Source organism: Rhinolophus hipposideros, assembly GCF_964194185.1.
Source record: "Rhinolophus hipposideros genome assembly, chromosome: 24".
NCBI classification, from domain to species: domain Eukaryota; kingdom Metazoa; phylum Chordata; class Mammalia; order Chiroptera; family Rhinolophidae; genus Rhinolophus; species Rhinolophus hipposideros.
In genome coordinates this window covers 11,906,695-11,927,092 of record NC_138070.1, presented here as the reverse complement: position 1 = coordinate 11,927,092, position 20,398 = coordinate 11,906,695, and the positions used below count along the sequence as shown (strand labels likewise).

The 20,398-nt window shown below is 48.7% G+C and overlaps 1 protein-coding gene across 2 annotated transcripts in view; it reads right to left on the bottom strand.

The window, feature by feature from the left end:
* SRRM4 (serine/arginine repetitive matrix 4) overlaps window positions 1-19,637 on the bottom strand; it is a 151,775-nt gene extending 132,138 nt beyond the window's left edge. For both annotated transcript variants that reach the window (XM_081037953.1, XM_081037954.1), the window contains exon 1: window positions 19,086-19,637. In XM_081037953.1, coding sequence (XP_080894079.1) covers window positions 19,086-19,216 — 131 coding nt within the window. In that variant the 5' untranslated portion in view covers window positions 19,217-19,637. The remainder of the gene's footprint in view (window positions 1-19,085) is intronic.
* Window positions 19,638-20,398: the final 761 nt, after the last annotated feature.

Here is a 20,398-nt window from a genome sequence, read left to right as displayed (position 1 = left end):
AAAGTTCTAAATAAAAATATTACAGTCCCTTATTCCTGACTTGGTGTACCCCAGGAACCGGAAACAGACCCTTCCAATCCATTGGGTGCCATCCCACAGCAAATGGCCAATCAGACCCCAAGTTTCTGACAATGCTGTTGTCCTTTCTCAGAATCCCCCAGAATTTGGGGAGGATGAAGCCATCCCATCCCCTCCCTCTGCTCCTTGAGAGCAGAGGCTGTATCTAGTTCATTGTCACATCCTAAGGGTCCCGTGCCACGTCTGGCCCATACAACACTCTCAATAAATATGTTACTGCCCGTGCAAGGGAATAAATGAGATAACAATTTGTAAAGGAAAAAACAATCTGGGGAGATTACTTCCCAAAGACCAAGGAGAAACTTCCTCAGAGTTGAGATTTTCTTTTTCTTGCTTTCTTTGTTCGTAACTAGTTTAATAAGCATTGATGATGGGCCAGGCGCTGGCCTCATCATTTTATCACCACGTTTGCTTCTCCAAACCACACTTTGAAAGTTGTACGTCCCACAGGCAGTGAGATCTAATGATCAGAGAGCCCTCTGACTTTAGAATCCGACTCGGTTCCCATCCTGGCTCCAGCAGGTACTAGCTGCATGATCTCGGTCAGTTACCTCCTCTCTTTGGCACTTTAATGGTCTATAAAATGGGAATTACCATATATACCTGACATAGACAGAGTTCATATGGGAAACTTGCTAATGCATGCGAAGAGTTTCGCACAGTGCCTGGACCATAGTAAATTCTCCAGAAAGAGTAACCGTTATTTTTCCTGTTCTCTTCCTCTCATGTGGAGCAAGAACTTGTCAGAGAGGCTTCAGAGTTCACCCTAGTATGTGATTCCAGGAATGAAAGGCAATTCCTGTTTATGGGAGAGGCTGGCCTTCCCTTTCCATCCAGACATGGTATAGATTACACTTTCCAGCTCTCTTAGCACTAGGGTGGGACCTTGTGACTGGCTTTCACCAATGGCACGTACATAGAAGAGCTGGGTCCCTTCCAGGCTGAGGTAGTTAAGAACAAGTAGGACCCCTCCCCTTTGGTCCACTTTCCTCGTCTTCCAGCGGGATCATGCCACATAACCTTGAAGCCATATCACGGAGGTGGGTCTCTGTATGGAAAAACCCTCCTTCAACCCACAGAGGACTAAGATGTGAACAAGAAATGATTGGATGACAGGAAGCCACTGAGATCCGAGGGTTTATCTGTTATAGTACCAATCTGGTTACCCTAACTGCACCGTTCCCATTTAATGACCTTCTTACAACATCCACGACGGCATCCATTCTGCCTGTTCTCTGAGTCCAAACGGCCATGCAGCCAGCGGGCACTGCTAAGGCACAGAATATGCTCCCTAGAGAGAAGGAGTGCTGGGCATAGATTCCAGTGGTCCGAGGGAGTCATAAGAAAGAAGACGAGAGGTGAAAGGAAGTCCCCATCTCTCCAGTGGTACTGGCCTCCCAGGTCCCCTCACTGGTCAAAAAAAATCCCATGACTGTGGTCTGTGCTAAGCTTCGACTTAGTTTAGGCTCTGGCGAAATGCCTCCGTGTCGACTGGTTTCTTGAGAGAGCTCAGTACAAACATAATTACAGCCTCCAAATAGGGCTGTGCATGGCTAGATGACTTGTAGTCACAACATCTACGTTCCAACGGGAAATGCATTTTCTGTGTTCTTCTTTCTGCCTCTCTTTGCCCAGAGATGCCTCTTGCACCTAGGAAGAGTTTAACCCAATCCTGGTGAAAGCTCTGGCTTTGCCCAAGTGGAGATCAACACACTGACGTCTTTAGCCCAGGACCAGTGACTGGAAACACAGCATCCACTGGGAGTAAATACAGTAGAGATTTCATGGCTCCTGGGTCGGAGTCTCTTCCTTTGCAGTGACCAGGGTTAAGAAGAAGATTGTTAGGTCAGCTGCGGGCATGGTCAAGTGGCCAGGAGCCAAGTCATACCCCTCTGCCAAGTCAGACCCTCCTCGCATGACGGAAACTGGGAACCCTGGCGTTTCCCAGAAGAGGCAGCAGACCTTTGGTGCGATAAACAACTCCGGGTGCAGCCGCCTCCGCCCTATCTGCGCTGGGGGGCCTGCCCATCTGCCCCCTCACTCATCCAACCCCCACCCCAAAAATCCCATATAGGCCTCCCTCGCTCTGCCCTGTGCGCGACTTCACCGCCCCGTCTGCGGACCGGAGACCCTCGCCCGGGGCGCAGAATAAAGCTCTCACCTTTCTCAACCCGCCTGACTCTCTTAGCTTCATTATCTCGCCGCAAGCCTTACAAAGATGCGAAGAATAAACTTGGTGCTACTGCTCAGTTACAGATGACCAGGCGAACTCCAGCCGGTCACCTCCTCTCTGTATTCCTGTCCTCAAAGAGAACCAGGAGGAGAAGCATTTGCTCTCTCCTACAAAATGGCAGACTCCGAGGTGTGTAGCTGGATGATTCTGTGATGTGCCAGGTGGGCTAGGTTCTTTCCCAAATGATCATCTCCAATGCTTCCAGGAATCTTGGAAGAAACTTATTTCCCCCATTTTAGAGATGGCAAAATTGAGGCGTGGGGAAGTGAACTAGAGTAGAGGACAGGGGTTACTTTGCTGTACTGTTCCAAGCATCACATGTCATACATACTTTATGGAGTACAGTACAGAGCAGAAAGTAACTTCCCAAGTCTGGGTACCATTTTTGGTGTGTCAAAAGATGTCAAGAGAAAAGAATACCTGTTCCAGCTACCGAATAGCACTAGAGCACAGCTCAAAAGCACCGATAAACATAAAGTATTTGGAAAACGGAAAACACTGCATCAATGCAGATTATTACTTAAGAAATGAATTCGTTGATTGACAAGGAGGCAGTATTGCGTGGAGATTAAGCTCATGGGCTTGGGAATCAGACAGGACTGGGTTTGATGAAGTCCAGACCGCTCTGAACCTCGGTTTCCTCATCTACAAAGCAGAGATAAGAAGTCTCCTGGGGCACGGTGAAGCTTTAATGAGTCAGTATATACGAAATGCTTAGTACAATGTCTGACTTACACTGTTGGTGTAGTTGTTACTGTTACTATACGGAACTCTATCAGTGTTAGTTTTCGCCTCTGTGAAATGGAAAAAAGATAGGTCTACCCATCTCACAGTGCTTTCATGATGTAAAACTCTTTAAAAACGCGATACACCAACTCTGCAGATAAGTCACCCCCCAAACTTAACAGAGGCAGAACACAGCTGGGGAAAGACGTAGTAGGAGCAGCCTGGGCTCCCTGACGCCACCCATCCCACTGCCTCCCCCCTCCATGGCTTCAGGTGCTCCAGGCAGGAAGGAGCGGGCATTGCCCTGGCTGGAGTTCCAGAGCTCCTGCCGCTCCCAGCACCCTGCTGGCAGAACACAGAGCCAGAAAGAGCTCCCTTGGTGCAGGACACCGCTGGCTCCTCCCCATCCTGCTTCAGCTGCCTGACATGCCTGAGGAGATCGTCAGATGTGTCTGCTCAGTGTGGCATCTCATGAATCAGTAGTGGGCAGGCTGGTCCTTGAGCCTTGTCTTCACCGAGATTTACTGTTTACCTACTTTGCGCCAAGCAGTGAACTAGATGCTTTCCTATTGTTGTAGCCAAATCTCTTTATTCTCTAAACCACGCCTCCTAGGGTGTGTGGCGCAGTGCCTGTTCAAAGTTCTCCGGAAATATGAATGGGGTACTGGTTGTCCTGGGCCTCCTGCTGGCTCCTGGGTGTGTGGAAGTCAACAAGACAATGCCCTCTGGCCAAATATATACATTCACACACTAATTAAAAGGTTCTGGGATTGGTCTTCTATTGACATTTCTATTCATCAGCCTAATGGTTTATGTATTTAACAGTAGTTATCAGAGCTGATTAGCCAGTGACTAGCTTCTTTAGCCTTGAGCAAGGGACTTCACCTTTCTGAAGTTCTTGTGTTTTCATCTGTAAAATGTGGGGGTGTCCTTTGATGAACATTAATTGAAATAATGATGAAGGCCAAGAGCCTGGCACCGAGAGCATAGTAAGTATTCAGTGGTTGGTACTTGATTTGATCCTTCCAAAAGCTGTAACGTTCTCTTCCCGGGAAAGATAAATATATAGCATTCACAACGCCACTTCCCTTTCCTGGACCAGTGACAGACATCACTAATCGATCAACACATTCTTTGCTGCTGATGTCAGATATAGCCCCAGAAGCCATCTCAACACAGGGCTTCAGGCAACCCTAATAATTAACTGAAGCTGTTGACAATCTGTGGAATCTACCCCCACCCCCACCATCCTGCCCTTATCCACTCAGATGCACACATGTAGGTCTGTAGTTTGGCTGACACTCTTTCTTTTCTGAACATTATTGTTGGGTGTTGAGTGTAACTCCTTTGAGGCTGAAATACGTGAGCATAGGCCCAGGTGCATGCAGGTGGTACCCATTCCATGTACGTACTGATCAATGTGTCTCTGATCCCCAAATTGGCTCCCATTCTGCTTAACTGCTGAATGATCTTGAACAAGTCACTCCTCCTCTCTGGACAGTTTTGATGTATTTTTTTTTTCTCACAAGTAGTGTGTTAGCAGGACATGGTGGTGAAAATCTTGACTACTGAGACTTACAAACTTGGGCTTGAATCCTCAATCCACTTCCTAGCTGTTGTTACCTTGGAGAAGTCACATAATCTCCCTGAACTTCAGCTTTCTCATCTGTTAATGGGAGATAGTAACAAGAGCCATCTCAGACACTTAAGGGGCTTAAAGGAGATATTGTGTGTGCAATGGGATAGTATTTTGATATTGATCTAGGTGATTTTTTTTTCCACCATGTATTTTCCCCTTTTCTTTTTTGCCATTGAAGCAGATCATGGGCTCTATTCTCATGGCTTCAGGCGAGGCCTGGGTCAGGACTGAAAACAGGAAGAACATGAGAGTGTTTTTAGATTTTGCTTTTTCGAAAGGTCAAAGCCTTTTGAGGAAGGGGATTGATGGACTTAGAGAGGGTCTCGAAGAAACACAAAGGAAAAAAAATTTGCTAGAGTAGAAAAAGATTGCCTCTGGGTCTGAAAAAGGAGAAGAGTGGAGAGAAGAGGAGAGGAGAGGGGAGGGGAGGAGAAGAGAGAGGAGGGGAGGGAAAGGGAGGGCAAGGGAGGGGAGGGGAGGGGAGGGGAAGGGAAGGGAGGGGAGGGGAGGCGAGGAGAGGAGATATTCCTGAAGATGAGAATGGTGTCCAGTAGGCAGGAATGATGGATGTTACCATGGTAGTGTGTTGTGTGAACTAATGGTCAATAGCCAGAGCTCTGCCATGCTGGGCAACCTTGAGCAAGTGAAATAACCTCTCTGGGCTTGTGTTCTCACTCACTACGTAAGGCTGTTTTGAATCACCATACAAGTCAGTGCAAGGAAGTGGAAAATCCTGGTAGTTAACAAATACCTATCCTCTCAGCCGCTTCCCCAACACCAGTGATTCAGCTCATGGTCCTCTGCCATTGCCATCTGTGAATTTAGCTCTGGTCAACAAAACACACGGTTAACTACCAGCATCTCTTATTTCCTCGTCTTGAAGGGTTCTCCCACTTCATAGGCGGTTTGATAATCTCCTTGCTGGGAAAAGCACTTGTAGCATAAAAGGCACTTCCTGCTGGCTGATTCTCCTTCTGAGTCATTGCCCAGTGTAGGAGGGGACTGTCAGTACCCTGGGCAACCCCTCACCCAGCCCCTGAGCTCAGCCTCCCTGCCGGGCAGTCCCTTCCTCATCTACCTGAACTCAGTCTTGGAGTAAGCTTGCACGGAAGTGATCATTTCCAAACTTGAAAGCAGGAGAACAGGTGGGCCTCACAAGTGACATCTTGTGCACCAAGTCTCGCCTCTGGCAAACAGTGTTGGGTAAGAGAGAAGGCTATGGCAGCAAGCACAGCTGGGCTAGAATCGTAACTCTGACCCCTACAAGGCGATAACCTTGGCCAAGGTGCTTAAATCCTCTGAACCTCATTTCTACCATCTACAAAATGGAGACCATAGTACCTACCACATAGGACTGGGGTGAATATACAGTGAAATAACATCTACAAATGGCCATAGAGCTAGGTGATGAATAGGAGACATCTAAAATTGCACAGCATGACAACTAACTTGTATGACCTTGGGCAAGTCACTTTACCTGTTCAGACTTTAATTCTCCTTTTGAGAATATTAACTCCTGTCCTGCCTGCTCACTGCTAGTTATTTATAGACATGTCTCCCCTACTAGAATGTAAGCAACTTGAGGGCAGAGGAAATTGTATTCATTATTATGTTTTGCACATAGTAGAAGCTCAGTGCTGAAGGTATGGGGGACAATCTGAAGGGAGATGTGTGTAATCTCTTTGCACAAGTTACCAAAAGAGGATCATGCCAATTGCGATTCTTTGTTTCTGATAGAAATGGACATGTAGAAGCATTTAAATATCCATAGCAAAAGATCTCATAGTAGAAAAGCAAACCTAAGATGCCTAAATTCTTTGGGACCACAATGTTTTAGGTGTGTTGGAAAGAGTTAAGATTGGGAGACTAAGTTCAACCAGGCTTTATGCCTGTAAGGTCTTGGAAAATAAGTTCTCTGAGCTGCTATTTCTTGTCACCTGTTAAATGAAATGAATAAACCTTACTTGACCGTAAATATAGGGAAATGATGAAGAAAGGAACAAATAAATGTTGGGTGGGTGGGTGGGTCATGGGTGGGTGAATGGATAAATGGGAGAAAAAAATAGTTGGGGAATGAATAAATAAACAAATAGCTGGAGAACAGATGACTAGATGGTTGGAAGAACGAATAAATGAATGAATGAATGAATGAATGAATGAATGAATGAATGAATGAAAGCAAGGTTTCTTGCTTAATGGATGGATGCAGGGTAGATGGATGGATAACTAGGTAGTGGTTGGATAAATAAATGGATACAGGAATGGATGACGAGTGAATGTGTGAATGAGTGGATGGGTGGGTGGATGTGTGAAACAAGTTCTCAGCAAACATGAAGCATTGTACCTGTGAAGAATGCCCATGATTGCATCATCGCTGCACCTACATGGGTTATCATGGGGTAAGTATTGCAATTAAAAGCCCCAGATTTATCAATCAAGAAAGGCTTATTCTCTTTATTTCTTTCTCTCTTCCCCGGGGAAACTTGTTTCCAGGAAGGTTGCTGCATTAATGTGGTATCAAACTCCTTCAGGGAGCTTGCTCACCCCAAAATAAAACAACTGGGCAGTCCTGGTGGACATACGTCCTGAGCCATGTTCCCTCTTATGCTATCAGGGTAGCACCAGGATGGAGCAGAATGGAGCCACAGACTGAGAAATGGAACCAGCGTGTCAAGAACTTAGACAGATGAAGTTGAAAAATTGACCTTTATGAGGTTACTGAGGCAGATAAGTGAACCCTGGGACTCAGGAGACCTGGGTTCTCACTCACTGTGTGATTTTGGGCAAGTGCCTTTCCCTCTCTGAGCCTTCATTTCTCCATCTCTATAATAGGGAATGGAACCCATGAGCTCTGAGATTTAGGGTTCTTGATTAGGGGGATAATCCCAGTGTCTCTTTGCCTCTTTCCCTCCACCAGACTGATTTTCTTCTGAACGTGTGCCTGACTGTCCAACCATTCCAAATAGTCACACCAGGAATTAGCAATCAACCAAGGTAGAGATTTTTGTCCGCATGTCACAAATGAGGACACTGAGGCTCAGAGTAGTGAAGCGCTTGTCCTAGGTAATATAGCTAGTAGATGGTAGAATAGAATTCAAATCCAAGTTCATTAGCCTCAGAGCCAGAACGCATCCAACTATGCGACACCCCTCCGTAACATTTGTTTGGTAAATGGGAGTTGATGCCTTCCTTAGGATTGGAAGGGCCGGGTAGGGTGGGCGGCAGGACTGCAAAGCACCAAAATTTCCCAAGCTAAGGGAAGACAACAGGGTCTTTGGGACAGAGCAGGAAGTAGTAAATGTGAGGGGGGCTTTGATGGCATGTCCCTGTGTTTCTCATAAAAAACATCAAAGATACCTAGGACCTCTTAGCTCCAGCTTTCAAACCACCACTGGGGGTAGTTTGAGAGCTGATTTGCTAATGGGACATAAATGCTGTAGATCCAGGGTGGAACAGCCAGCGTTCTGGGGTGTGGATGGGTGCAGGCAGTAGACGGCAATCCTATTAGCAATTTTTCTTTTTCTAAGACCCACAAATGCTTTACAACGAACCCACTGTCTATAGCACTGATTGTTTATAAGACGGTAGGCAAGTTACTCAACTATTGTTTGGATTCCTTCCATAAAAGGAAGAGTTAGGGAAGGCAGAACTACAAGACTCTTAAGGCCACCTCCAACTCTCGTAATTGCCAAGATGTCCTTTCTTTGAGGGTCGTACATAAGCTTCCCCAGGGAAGGAAGGTTTCCAGACTCATGCTCTTCCCACTGCACTTTGGGTCAATTTCCCCACCATCTAGCCCCTGCAGTGATGAGGTACAATGAGGTTTCTTCCTAAGATTCCTGAGCTCTGGGTTCCTCTTGCAGTTACGGGGTCCCATCACCAGTAAAAGGGTGTCACTCTGAGAGTCTCCACTTAGGAAAACACATACTGGAGCAGCACATACTGGAACAGATGTGAGGTGTGAGGCTGGTACACTCAGTGATAAGGCGGGGTGCATGGGGGTGAGCCTGGCAGTGCAGGCTGGTCAGTGACCAGAGAGGGTCATGCCGTTCCTTCCCCGGCTTGGTGGGTCCATGCTCCGTGCACAAGCTCTTGGGGTCAGAGATTTTTGTCCCCCAGTGAAATGGGGACACTGAACTTGGGAGTCCAGACAACCCGAGTTTATTCTCAGTCTTTGTAAGACCTTGAGCTTCAGTTTCTTCATCTGCAAAATGGACATAAAATTGGCACTTGCCGTTGAGGGGATCAAATGAGATCAATAGTAACCGTTTGCAACAGCAGCGATAATAACGATATATCATTATTTCATGATGTGACTTTGGGCAAGTCATTTCACATCTCTGAACTTCACTCGCCCTTCCTACGTGTCAACTGGAAATAAATGCATTTCCCTGCCTTCTTCCCCAAGGAACCCTGAGCAGCGTGGTGTGTTAGAAGTGGGGGTCAAGCGGCCCATATTTCAGCGGCCGCTCTGCCGTCAGCCTTCGGAAGTACCGTGGAATGGCCCGTGCTTTTTCTCCTTACCTATAAAACGACGAGGCTGCATGTGAATTCCTTAGGGTGCCCTCTGCCCCTCCCATCCTGACTGCAGGCACAAGGCCACAGTGAAGTGACGCTGGTTTATAAAGAGCCAACCATTGGAAGGTGCTAGTCTGAGAATGGCTTTCTGCTGGAAACGACTGTTCCCATGGCACAGGGTGGCCCTGTGCCCAATCTGCGCCCCTGCTCAGATACCTACCCCCTGTGGGAGCGGGCTGCGCCCCCGAGTCACCAGCCACCTGGCTGTGGACGAGAGGCTGCCCGAACAAAAGCCTCTTTATCAGCTGGACGCTCTGGAATATGATCCCACAAACAGCCAGAGCTGCTCACCTGCTCTGCCAGCCACAGGCTGGATGCAGATGGACATCTTCTCAGGGGCGGGGGTAAGAGAGAGTGGTGTCTGTCCGGTCACCAGATCGCAGCAGGGAAGTTCAAACATGAACCTGGATGTTGGGTAAACACCCCTTCACTGCACCCAGAGCTCACCCAGGCCGACTCAGGCGACGGATCTTGGGGAAACTCTCTGTGTGGGTCTCAGTCTCCCAACCACAAAACGAGAAGCTGCGTTCGTTCACTGGGCTCTAAAGATCTTTTGGTCTCGAAATTCTGAGAATGCAACCCCCGTGTGTGTGTATTTACTTATAAATTATACATGCACACTCTTGATCCAATACATTACGCTCGTTAGAAAGCATATCCCTCATTTCTCCACATGTAAAATGAGGAGACTCGATGATCCCGAGGGTCCCTTTAGCTCTAAAATTGTGACGCTGTACCTCTGTAGGTCTCCGAGTTTTCTCTTCTGTACCATATGCTTATGCCTGCCTGCCCTCATTAATTATTCATTCAACAAATATTTAAAGATCCCCAACCATGGGCTTCCGCCCTAGGTGCTCAGAAGCAGCAAGAAACAAGACAGAAATGGTCTCCACCCTCAGTACTTCAAACAGTTCTCAAAAGAAATAACATGGCTGTTTTTGAATATTGGGAATTCCATATGGTTCAGACTATCAGGCATGAAAGTGATTTGATGAAGAGAAATGTTAAAATTCATGCATTCAGCCAACATTTGTTTGGCCCTCTGTTACGTATCAGGTGAAAGAGACACCAATGGACACACACAGTCCCATCCTCATGATACTTCCAGTCGGTTGGGAAAGGTATGCATTAATCAGTGATTCCACAAATCAATATAAAATTACAAAGGTGTTGAGAACAAAGAGGGGTACTGCAGTGAGGAGAAAATCTGTAATGTGGGGTGTGAACTAGTCTGGAGCATTATGGAAGGCTTCCCTAAAGAAACAGCATATGAGCTAAGACCTGAAAGTGAAATAGATGTAAATTAGGCATCAGGGGAAAGGGAGAGCTTTTCTGGCTGCATGTGTAAAGGCCGTGCGGCAGAAAGGCATGGAAAGTTGGAGTAGCAAAGGAGTAGGGTGCAGAAGGAACAGAGGGAGTGAGGGGCAGTATTTTAGAAATGTTCTTGGGGAGGTGGGCAGGAGCCGGACCATGGAGAGACTTCAGGCCTTGGCAGGGAGTCAGCTGTGTATTCTACAAACCAAGGGTTAATGATGGAGGTCTTTAGATGGGGGAGGGGATATATATATATATATATATATATATATATATATATATATATATATATATATATATCTCCTCATATATCTGACTTGTCTTTCAAAGAGGTTCCTCTGGCTAGATGTGGAGAATGGGTAAGGAGAGCAAGGACAGAGGAAGGCAGTATTCCTGAGAGGGGTCTGAGGCAGGAACAATCGAGATTGCCTAAACTGATTGGACATAAAACAAGCTGAGCAAAACAAATGAAAAACACTCACACCCTTACGAGCCACACCACAATGAATGGAAGAGAACAGAGATGCAATCGGGCAGACCTGAGTTCAGATCCCAGTTTCATCACTTCCAAACTGTGTGACCTTAGACGAGCCACGCGTCTTCTGTCTAGTCTCAGATTTTCCTCCTCTGCAAAGTGCACCAGTCTATAAACAGATCAGTTAAGAGCCCTGGCTCTTATCCCAATTCTGACTCGATTCAGCCTCGTGCCCTTGAGCAGGTCACTTCCACTCGCTGAGCCTCAGTTTCCTCCTCTGCAGAACAAGGTCTTAGAAATACCTGTCTTCTCGAGTTACTGGGGGGATGGAATGTGATTAACAGATGAAATGTGCTTAGCAGAGGGCACATAATAACGGCACCCATTCCCGCCCTGAGTGAGGGCACACACACATCATGCTTGCACACACTTCAGGCCCAGATGGCACCTCTCTTTCCACAGGAGTGGTGACTGTCTTGTAAAACTCACAGCTCACTTGCCTGAGCTTAACTTTTAATGAAGCCAGAGAATGGCGGTCTGCTGGTGTCTCTGCTCAGTGAAGGTGTTGGCAGGATGTGAGCGCGGGGCACCCAACAACTGGGGGGTTCTCCCGATGAGAAACATTGGTGTCCAGAGGATCTTAGGATTTGTTTTGAACAGACACATGTAGACGTGAATTATTTAATGACTGTTTTAGGGTTCGGCATTGTTCCTGTATTTGGTTTGGCTTTGTCTCTCTGACATCTTAATTCTGTGTTTTATTTCACGGAGCTCCGCACACAGGCTGTGGCATATGGGAGCTCCCTCAGCAAAATCTCAAATGGAGATGCTGGGGGAGGGAGAGGAAGAGAGAGACAGACAGACAGACAGACAGAGCGCGAGCAGACTGCAGTGTAAGGGTGTGCGGGTGTGCAGTGAAGGGGTCGCTGCTGGGTAAGAGGAACAATCGAGATTTGCACGCAGGAATATGAGAGACACATCAAACCCTCCCCGCCATGGGCACAAGATTTGCCACTGCTATTTGGCAGTCTAAACAGTGTCTTTTTCAATTTCCTAATCTGATTGATCACAATCAGAGAGACTGTAAATTTCATGCTTGTCCATAACACATGGAGGCCCCGCTAAGCCTCTGACACTGCTATTCAAAGTAATTCCTGGCTGTGAGAGGCGGGAGAGAGGAGCCAAGGGAAGCAGGTCAGACTGGGGATCCTGACTGAGAGGCGGAGCCCCACTGGCATCTTTTCCCTGCCCTTAGTCTACGAGCTGAGAACCCAGGAAGCCCTTAACCGGCTTATAAGGCCCTGCTTGATTTATTTTCTGCCTACATCTAGGGACTCATCTCCTGTCCGACTCCCCCTCACTCACCCTTGACTTTCTTGCTAGTCGTTAAATACAGCCAACAGACTTTTACCTCGGGGCCTTTGCACTTGCTGTTCCCTCTGTCTCAAACCCTTTCCCCCAGTTATCCCCATGGCTTACTCCTCCCTCCCTCCCTCCCTCTCCCCCTTCCTCCCTCCCTCCGGGTCCCTGACCATTGTATCCAACAAGGCAGCCCCCCCACCCCACCCCTGCCCCTTTCGCTCCACCCCTTTCCCCTGCTTTCTCCTCCTCTAAAGCCCTTATGGGCACCTGATCTTATCTTATTTGTTTGTTTCTGCATTTATTACTCTTCTCCACCATGAAGCAGGGATGGACTTCCTGGTGTTCACGGCTATATGGAGTAGGAGCTCAATAAGGTCGTTGAATGAATGAAAGTACACATTTATTGTTTAGCCGCAGGCAGCTTCTTCCTTCCGCTTTGTGCACTCCTTCCCCTGTGGCTTATTTTACCTTCGACCTGTGTCAGCTGACTCTGATACCTGCAGCAGCGGAGGGGGTTCAAGGAGTACAGACTGGCCTTCGTTTGAGCCAGAGCTAGACCATGAGGGGCAAGAAACCTTAGGGCCCACGCCAGACTGTATCCTCCAGCCCGTGACAGAGGAGTTGGAAATGTTATGTTACACAGGTCCTCTCCACAGCCCTGTTTCATTCGCTCTGACAATGGGCCCCCCCGCAGAAAAGGTCCCCTCCAGAGAGTTTAAACTGCTTTCCTTCTAGGAAAAGAAAAGATCTTTCTTGCGACAGTCCTGGGGAGAAAGGCCTTATTTGTTCTGATCGTTCCTTGTATTTATTGGTAAAATTAATGACATGAAAGAATCATTGCCATTTTACAGATCAGATAACTGAGGATAACTGTGTGACAAGATAGGACTCTGCCTCCTGGATGGGCTGGCCCTGCTCTGGTTTTCCACATCCCCATTTCTTTATTCCTACCCGTATTACTTCAGACTGTCTGCCTCATGTCACACGGACTCTTGTGGGCGTATACCTTTCCACTAACCTCCGAGGCCCAAAGGGAGAAACTGCATTTCATTCATCTTTTCCTTCCTGATGGGCCTGGCACATGGTAATGATAAAAACTATAATTTATTATTAATAGTAAAAGCTTACTGTGTGCCAAACTGCACTTTCCAGAAATCAGTTCTTTCAGTCCTCACCACAGCTCTTAGAAGGTGGCTACTATTATTAGCCCCATTTTGTAGGTGGAGAAACCAAGATTGAGAAGGTCAAGTTGCTTGCCAAAGGGCACATACCCAGGAAGTGCTTACAAACAGTGAAAGGAAACATGCCTTTTGATGAGTTTGGCATGGGGGCCTGTCAGATCTTTTAAACCGCTCTACATCCATCCAGTGGCTCTTTACGGAACACCAAAACCATGTTAAAAAATGAACCCAGAGCACTGAGGTGGGCAAGTGACAAAGCCAAGGAACCCTGACCATCGCCACCAGACAACCCCAGCCCAGGTGGGAAGGGGCTTGGCACTCTCTCTCTACTGTGTCCCGTGAGGTAGTTCACGTCATAGTAACAAAGGTGCCATTTACAGAGGCTTGGGTCTGTGCCAGGAGTGCGCCCGTGTTCTTTATATGAATTATCACATCCACTCCTCACTACAATCCCATCAGCTGAGTTTTTACAGAGGGGGAAACTGAGGCATAGAGAGGTGAAGTGACTCACAGATTCCAAAGCTAGGAAACAGCAAAGCAGAATTTCAGCCTGGCTAGATCCGATGTCGGAGCCCAAGCTCTTAACCATTCTGCTTCCTCCACCTCAGAAATGTTCTCTCACCCCTCCGAGGAAGTCTTAGTCACAAGCAATTAAGCCCCTGCGCGTTCTTCCACCTCACAGAAAAGTAAATCCAGCCTCTCTGGAAGAAAGGACAGTTTTTAAATTTATTGTGCCCCTGCAGCATGCCTGAGGTGCTCAGCGAGGAGAAGGCACGTGACCCAGGCTTCTTTAGGAGTTAGGCATTTAGGACTGTTCCCCCTTCTTGGTGGCTTGGAGTGGGGGGGCAGTTCATGGAGATTCACAGGCCTGGAAAGCCCTTCCAGGTGGCATTTACTCCAACCTCCAGCCCCCACACCGGCCGACATGTCTACTCGCCCACCAGCCAGATGTCTGTATCCAGGGAGCTTCATTCTGACACTAGCGGGAGTCTGATCTATTTGCTGTGTGTGTCTCTTGGACTGCATTGATCGGAATCCCCAGGGTGTCAGGACTGGGGGTGGCGCGGGAAGAGAGCTAATGGAGGCTGGATTTGGACCAGGTGTACTCATCTAATGAATGCATCCAACTTTCACTGACCATCTACGACAGCCTGTCTCTTTAAGAGCACGGGCACCCAGTAAGCACTGCAGTGTCCTACAGACCATGCAATCGTCCACTGACCCCTGTACACCATTCAACACATGTCACCTTTCAGAAGGAGAGAGGTCGGACCCAAACAATAACACGCCCTTCCCAGAGGAAAGCATTCACTCATCTCCAGAGCAGGCGTTTGCTTTGCCCCTCGGTCCACTGGCTCTTAACCACTGGCTGTCAGGAAATCACCTCCCAACGGCCCTTCACCCTGTTCCCTGAGGACAGAGCCAGCACAAATGTGCTAAACTGATCTCTTGGCACAAGGGGGAGTCTTGAATTAAATGGTTCAAAGGCATTTCTCCTGACTTACAATTTGGCCATCTTTCCTTTTCTGCAGTAAAATCTCCCAGTTTGGAATTTATGATACTTTAGACAGGGGCTGGGCTGACGTCTGCTTCTGGGCTATTCTACACAGAAATGATTTTCGAAGAAAATTAATAGTTTGCCAAAAGAATTGGAAAGGGAATGCTTATTCTACTCGAAGGGGGCGACCTCTCTAGCACTTTCCTAACTAACGTGCATGTATCCACAAACAACTGGTATGCTAATTACAAACGATTTTCACACATTCATGAAGTCCTCTATTACTCTTCATCTATATGATTATTACAGTTTGAACTGGCCTCACCTCTACGTTTTCCGTTGAGCCTAAACTTCTTGGGTACAAACTTTCTGGACTAAGCAATTAACAAAGAATGAATTAATGCCAGGGAAAATGACTATACTTGCTTGGTGGGGACAAAAGAGGGGGAGGTCTGTTACACTCCAAGTATATTATCGATTCCTGCTGGCTCTCTTCCAGCTGGTGTAGGGTGAGATGTGGCTATGGTGAACCCTACAGCCTGGTTTGCCTGGCACTGTCCCTGGTAGCGCTCCCATCCAGGAATAACGACTCACAGCAACCCCTTTCACTCCTTATAGGAACCATAAATTATACAGTCACTCTCGATTTGATGGAACAAGGGATTCCAATTGTGATTTTCAAGGAGTTTGGGCCTTGTCTAGATGGGCAATACCTACACACCCCCAAAGAATACTCCGTAAGGGTGTTCTGAATCCATTCTGAATCCAGACGATTGATTTTTCAGCAGCTCTCCACCCCCTCACTGAAAGAGTCAGATCAGAAAGCAGCTCACCTTTGCTCAAGGAGGGGAATTATGGGAAAACTCCCACTCCACTTCATGTGTGTTAATTCCATCTCCAAGTAGTTAGTTACCTGTCAGGAGTTGCAATCCCACAATATTTGTCAGCATGATGGCCGGGGGTATGGGGGAAGGACACATGGGTGGCCACAGGAATTGTTGATTTCCTTTGGCCATCAAAGCTCTGAGCTGTTTGTTTTAGAAGCAATGTCTACTAAACAATCACTATGCCCCCCCCCCACACACACACTGCAGGAAGTGCGTTGCCTGACTCAGTCCTCAGAACTCCCTGCCTGAGATGACTATTTCTATTTCCAAGCTGACTAAACAGGCTCAGCAAGGTAGAGCCACTTGTCTAGGACACTCAGCTAAATGGTAGACCCAGGTTTGTCTGAAGCTCAGGGCTGAGCTCTTCACAGCTCTGATATACTGCCTCCCACCCTGCTGTACTGTTCTGACATTTGAGTCAGACATCTGCTTGCAATTTGATACATTATAAAGCTGTTGCCTCATCAAATATGCCTCACAGAGGGGGAGAGGGGACTAGGGATGCTTTGCTTGGAGCGCTGCTGTATGATGTAGGCATATTGCTATGAAATCAACGAATTGAATGTAAGCTTTTCTCCCGGTACTAAATTATCTTCAGAGATAGACTTAAAATATCCCGGGGAACTTCATTCAGGGTGTAGCCCTGATCTATAAACAAATATGAAGTGTGTTACCAACAACACTGGCTGATGGTTCGTCCGCCCCCTCCCCCACTCCCTGCAGACAGGTACTTACTTGGGCAGGTCTGGTGACTGTGAGCTGCACTTGACTCATGGACCCAAACAACATTTCTGATGAGACCAAGTCCCCACATCGCCTCTAGAGGAAGCCACCGGGGCCCAGCTGATTCCTCTGTCCCTTTCCTTCCTAAGAACTCTGCTTTAGAAACATGGTACTTCCACCCTTAAGTAAGCATAGGACACTAAAAAGGAGCTGGAAATTGTTCATCACTAGATGTGGCTGGCTTTGGCGACCATGGGGATGATTCGAGTTTGATAGACAGGCTGTTAAAAGACAACTCAAACCCAGCCTTTCCTGAAGACTTGAATACAAATGCTCCCTGCTCACTCTCAGCCCCAAACCAGGAGTAACAGCTATAAAACCGGAATCTGTTCTACACGGAGACCACACCTGTTACAGAAGTACTGAAAAGACTCCTTCCAGCATGACGTGAACGAGGGGCTTATGGCTCAGACGCTCACCTCAGGGCTGGTTCCCAGGGGGAAGGAGACCCAGCACATTAAAAGATAACCAGGAGTGAAACGATATCTGTATTGGGAGGGTTGAGTATATTATTGTAAGAGTCTCAGATGGATTAAATTAGGATTTGCACAAAGATACAAAAAGCACGAGAGCTGGGAGATCTTGTGGGCAATTTATACGATTGAGAATATGACCAAGAAAAGGGCAGGACAGTAACAGACTGACGACAGGCAAAGAGTGAAAGTAGCAAGCCAGGTGGCCCTCAGGTATGCTTTTCTGAGTGAAAATACCACCAGGAATCTGCTCTCCTCTCCCTGCACACCTGAACTATACGGGAGACTCTGTACCTAATGCCACACTAGTTTCCAACGAAATTCCCTCTAGTCCCTTCTACAAGGGCATATTTTCTGGCCAGCACAGCATGTGATTTGCCAACAGTAGGTGCAGCCAAAGGTGGAATAGATGGCAGAAACCCAGGAAGATAAAACCGCCGACGTCAAAACTCTCCACAAAGAACCTCCATTCCAAGCAGAGAAACAGCAGCTTTTGATGGCATTTGGTGTTGTTGCCCTTCTCCAGCCTGTCACAGGATTGTCTCTTCCCTCCCAGCCACAAATACTGGCGGCTGCTGCTTGCACCCTGCCACATCCTGCTAGCCCATCATGTTTCTCGTCAGTCTACCCATTCCCAACGTGGGCCATCCGTTTTTCTAAACATCTGGATGAGGCAGGTCCTCCCTCATCACACTACGGAAAGTTCTTCAGTCTGAGTTAGGTTTTAGGTATGATTCCCCCATCCGTCCTCCACCCTCCACCCATGGGAAAGTTTACATGCAGTTGTAACAGCTCAGGCATTCTGTCTGAAGCACTTTGCCCGACATGTTTTCAATCGACTCCCTTATTGTAGCCTGCCAGGATTAATAAATACTCCAAGTGGTCTCTCCTGGTCCACTTTTCTTTCCTCCCACCAAACCAGCATCCAATACCAGCATAAGATGAGTTTTCATACTGCTTTCATTTTCCCTGACAGAGGGCACAGGCTTCTTTCTTTCGTTCTCAAACTCCTCTAAATTAAATGATTTATGAAAAGAATTGGGTTTTCTAAGTCTTGGAATGCTTCTGCTTTGCTCAGCCTTCTCTTCGTTTCATCCCACATCCTCTTCTCCTTCTTTCTGCCTTCCTTTCATTGCTTCCCTCATTCTCCACCACCCATCACACTTTTCCACCACCATTTAAGCATCTCTTCTGATGCCTGAGTTCAAAGCAATCGGATTCTTTTGGTAAAACCAAATAAAACTTCCAAGATCATCTGTGTGGTCTTGGAAGGCTCCTCCCTGACTCCTGAGCTCAGAGTCCTGGTTTTGGATGCTGGAGAGGAGAGAATTCAGCAGCAACAGCAACCAGAAACGCATGGAGGAGGGTGCTGTTTAGGGTGTATTTGAGGGAACAGCATATGGGCTTTTGTCAAAACGTTCAGAGCTCGCTAGTTTCTGAGCTGAGTATAGAACGCTGCTTGAGCTGGTTCAACCCTCATCATCTCTTTTTGTACAACACCCCCCAACCCCCTCAAATCCACCCTTCCCCCACCCCCACCCCCACACACCCGTGTTCTGATTCCAAGAAAAGTTTCTCAGTCAAGTCATATCCCACCGACGCCACCCACCCTAAGCAAGCGAAACCTCTTGAATAGGAGCTGCCAGGTCAGCAGACAGTTGACTGTTGCTCCCAGATAAAGACTCCCCATCCCCTCTCACCAGCTTTCACCTCATAGAATCAATCAGTTCCTAGGTTCCAGCGGGAGATAACGAGTAGCGACGGGGAAAGCCTGGCGCCCTGGCCCAGCTGCCTGCTGCAGCCACCCCTCCGGGCTCTGGGGTACAGGCATTGCCTTTCTTAGGAAGGAGGTCATTACCTTGGCAGCGGCTTGCGGGCTGTAATACTGGCGACAATGATGCTCTCGGGACGCGGGGTGGCCACAGCTTTAAAGGTTCCTCGCCAGAACTTCTCAAAAAGCTGCTTCTCGCCTTGCTGAACGCTCGCCATCGCCGACCCCACGGGGATGGGGCGCCCGGGCGCTGTCCGAAGTGCTGAAACCTTGATGCCAAACGGGGGCACACCCGGCGCCGGGCTCGGTCCGCGGCGAAACCCAGAGGGGTGGGGTGGGGTGGGGTGGGGTGGGAAAGATCGCGGTCCTGGGCGGGGGGATGGGGCGCTGCAGCCGGGCAGGCGGGAGAGAAAGGAGGCTTGTCCGCTGGCTTTCTTCGGCGTCTGGGTGGGCGCCGGGCCCCCGGTAGGAAAGGGAGGGCTGGCGTTCTCGGCGGCGCCGGAGGAGAGTAGGCGAGGGGTCGTCCGTGTGTGCGCGCGCGTGTGAGCTCAGGCGCGCCCGGGTTTTGTCTCTCGCACAACGTGACGTTGGAAGAGGAGGCTGGTCGCGCGAGCAGCACTTTCCTCCCCCCTCTCCGTCTCTCCTCCTCCCCCCCAACTCCCTCCTCCCCCAGCTCAGCCTCCTGCCGCCATCTGCATAACAAAAGCCCGCAGGTCCTGGGAGGAGAAAGGGCGGGGCGTGCGCCTGTCACCAAGGCCCCGCAGCGACAGAGGTGCAGCGCCGACCTCTCAGAGAAGCCATCCTGGCGCCGCGAACCGAACCAGGCTAAAGAGCCTGCTTGCCAGTCCTCTCCTCTCCCGACTATCGCGGACCTTCCCTACCCCCTCGCCCAACGCTCCTTCCTGGGTGTGACCTGGGCCTGGCCGCCTCCCTTCCCAGCCCTTTCGCAAGTCTTGTAGCGGATTTCCCATGGAAGGGGGGAGTAAAAAACTTAACCTATCCGCCCAACCTGCCCCCCCCACTTCAGGGAGGGATTGCCTAGGTCGGCAAGGGGGGTTCCCCTGCATTCCTCTTTGTGCCTGGGCGCCGGGAGGTCCCCACCACCCGGAAAGTGCCCTTTGATGGACAATCCGTCGCCAATTCGGCTTCTCGCCATCTGCCGAGCCGCGCCCCCGCCCGCAGAGGGTCGCAGCGTTACGTCTGTGCCTGCGGTGAGGCTTTTGTACCTCACAGCCAGCCAGTCCAACGTCCCCGCTGCCAAAGCCGTCCGAAGGAAGGAGTCTCCCACCCCATCCACTCCCGGGGAATTCGGCTGCAGCACTTTTCTTAACAGAGCTTGTCTCCGGAGAGGGGTCCGTTTTGGAAAAGAAAGCGCTTGGGGTAGGGATTGGAGGGGGGAA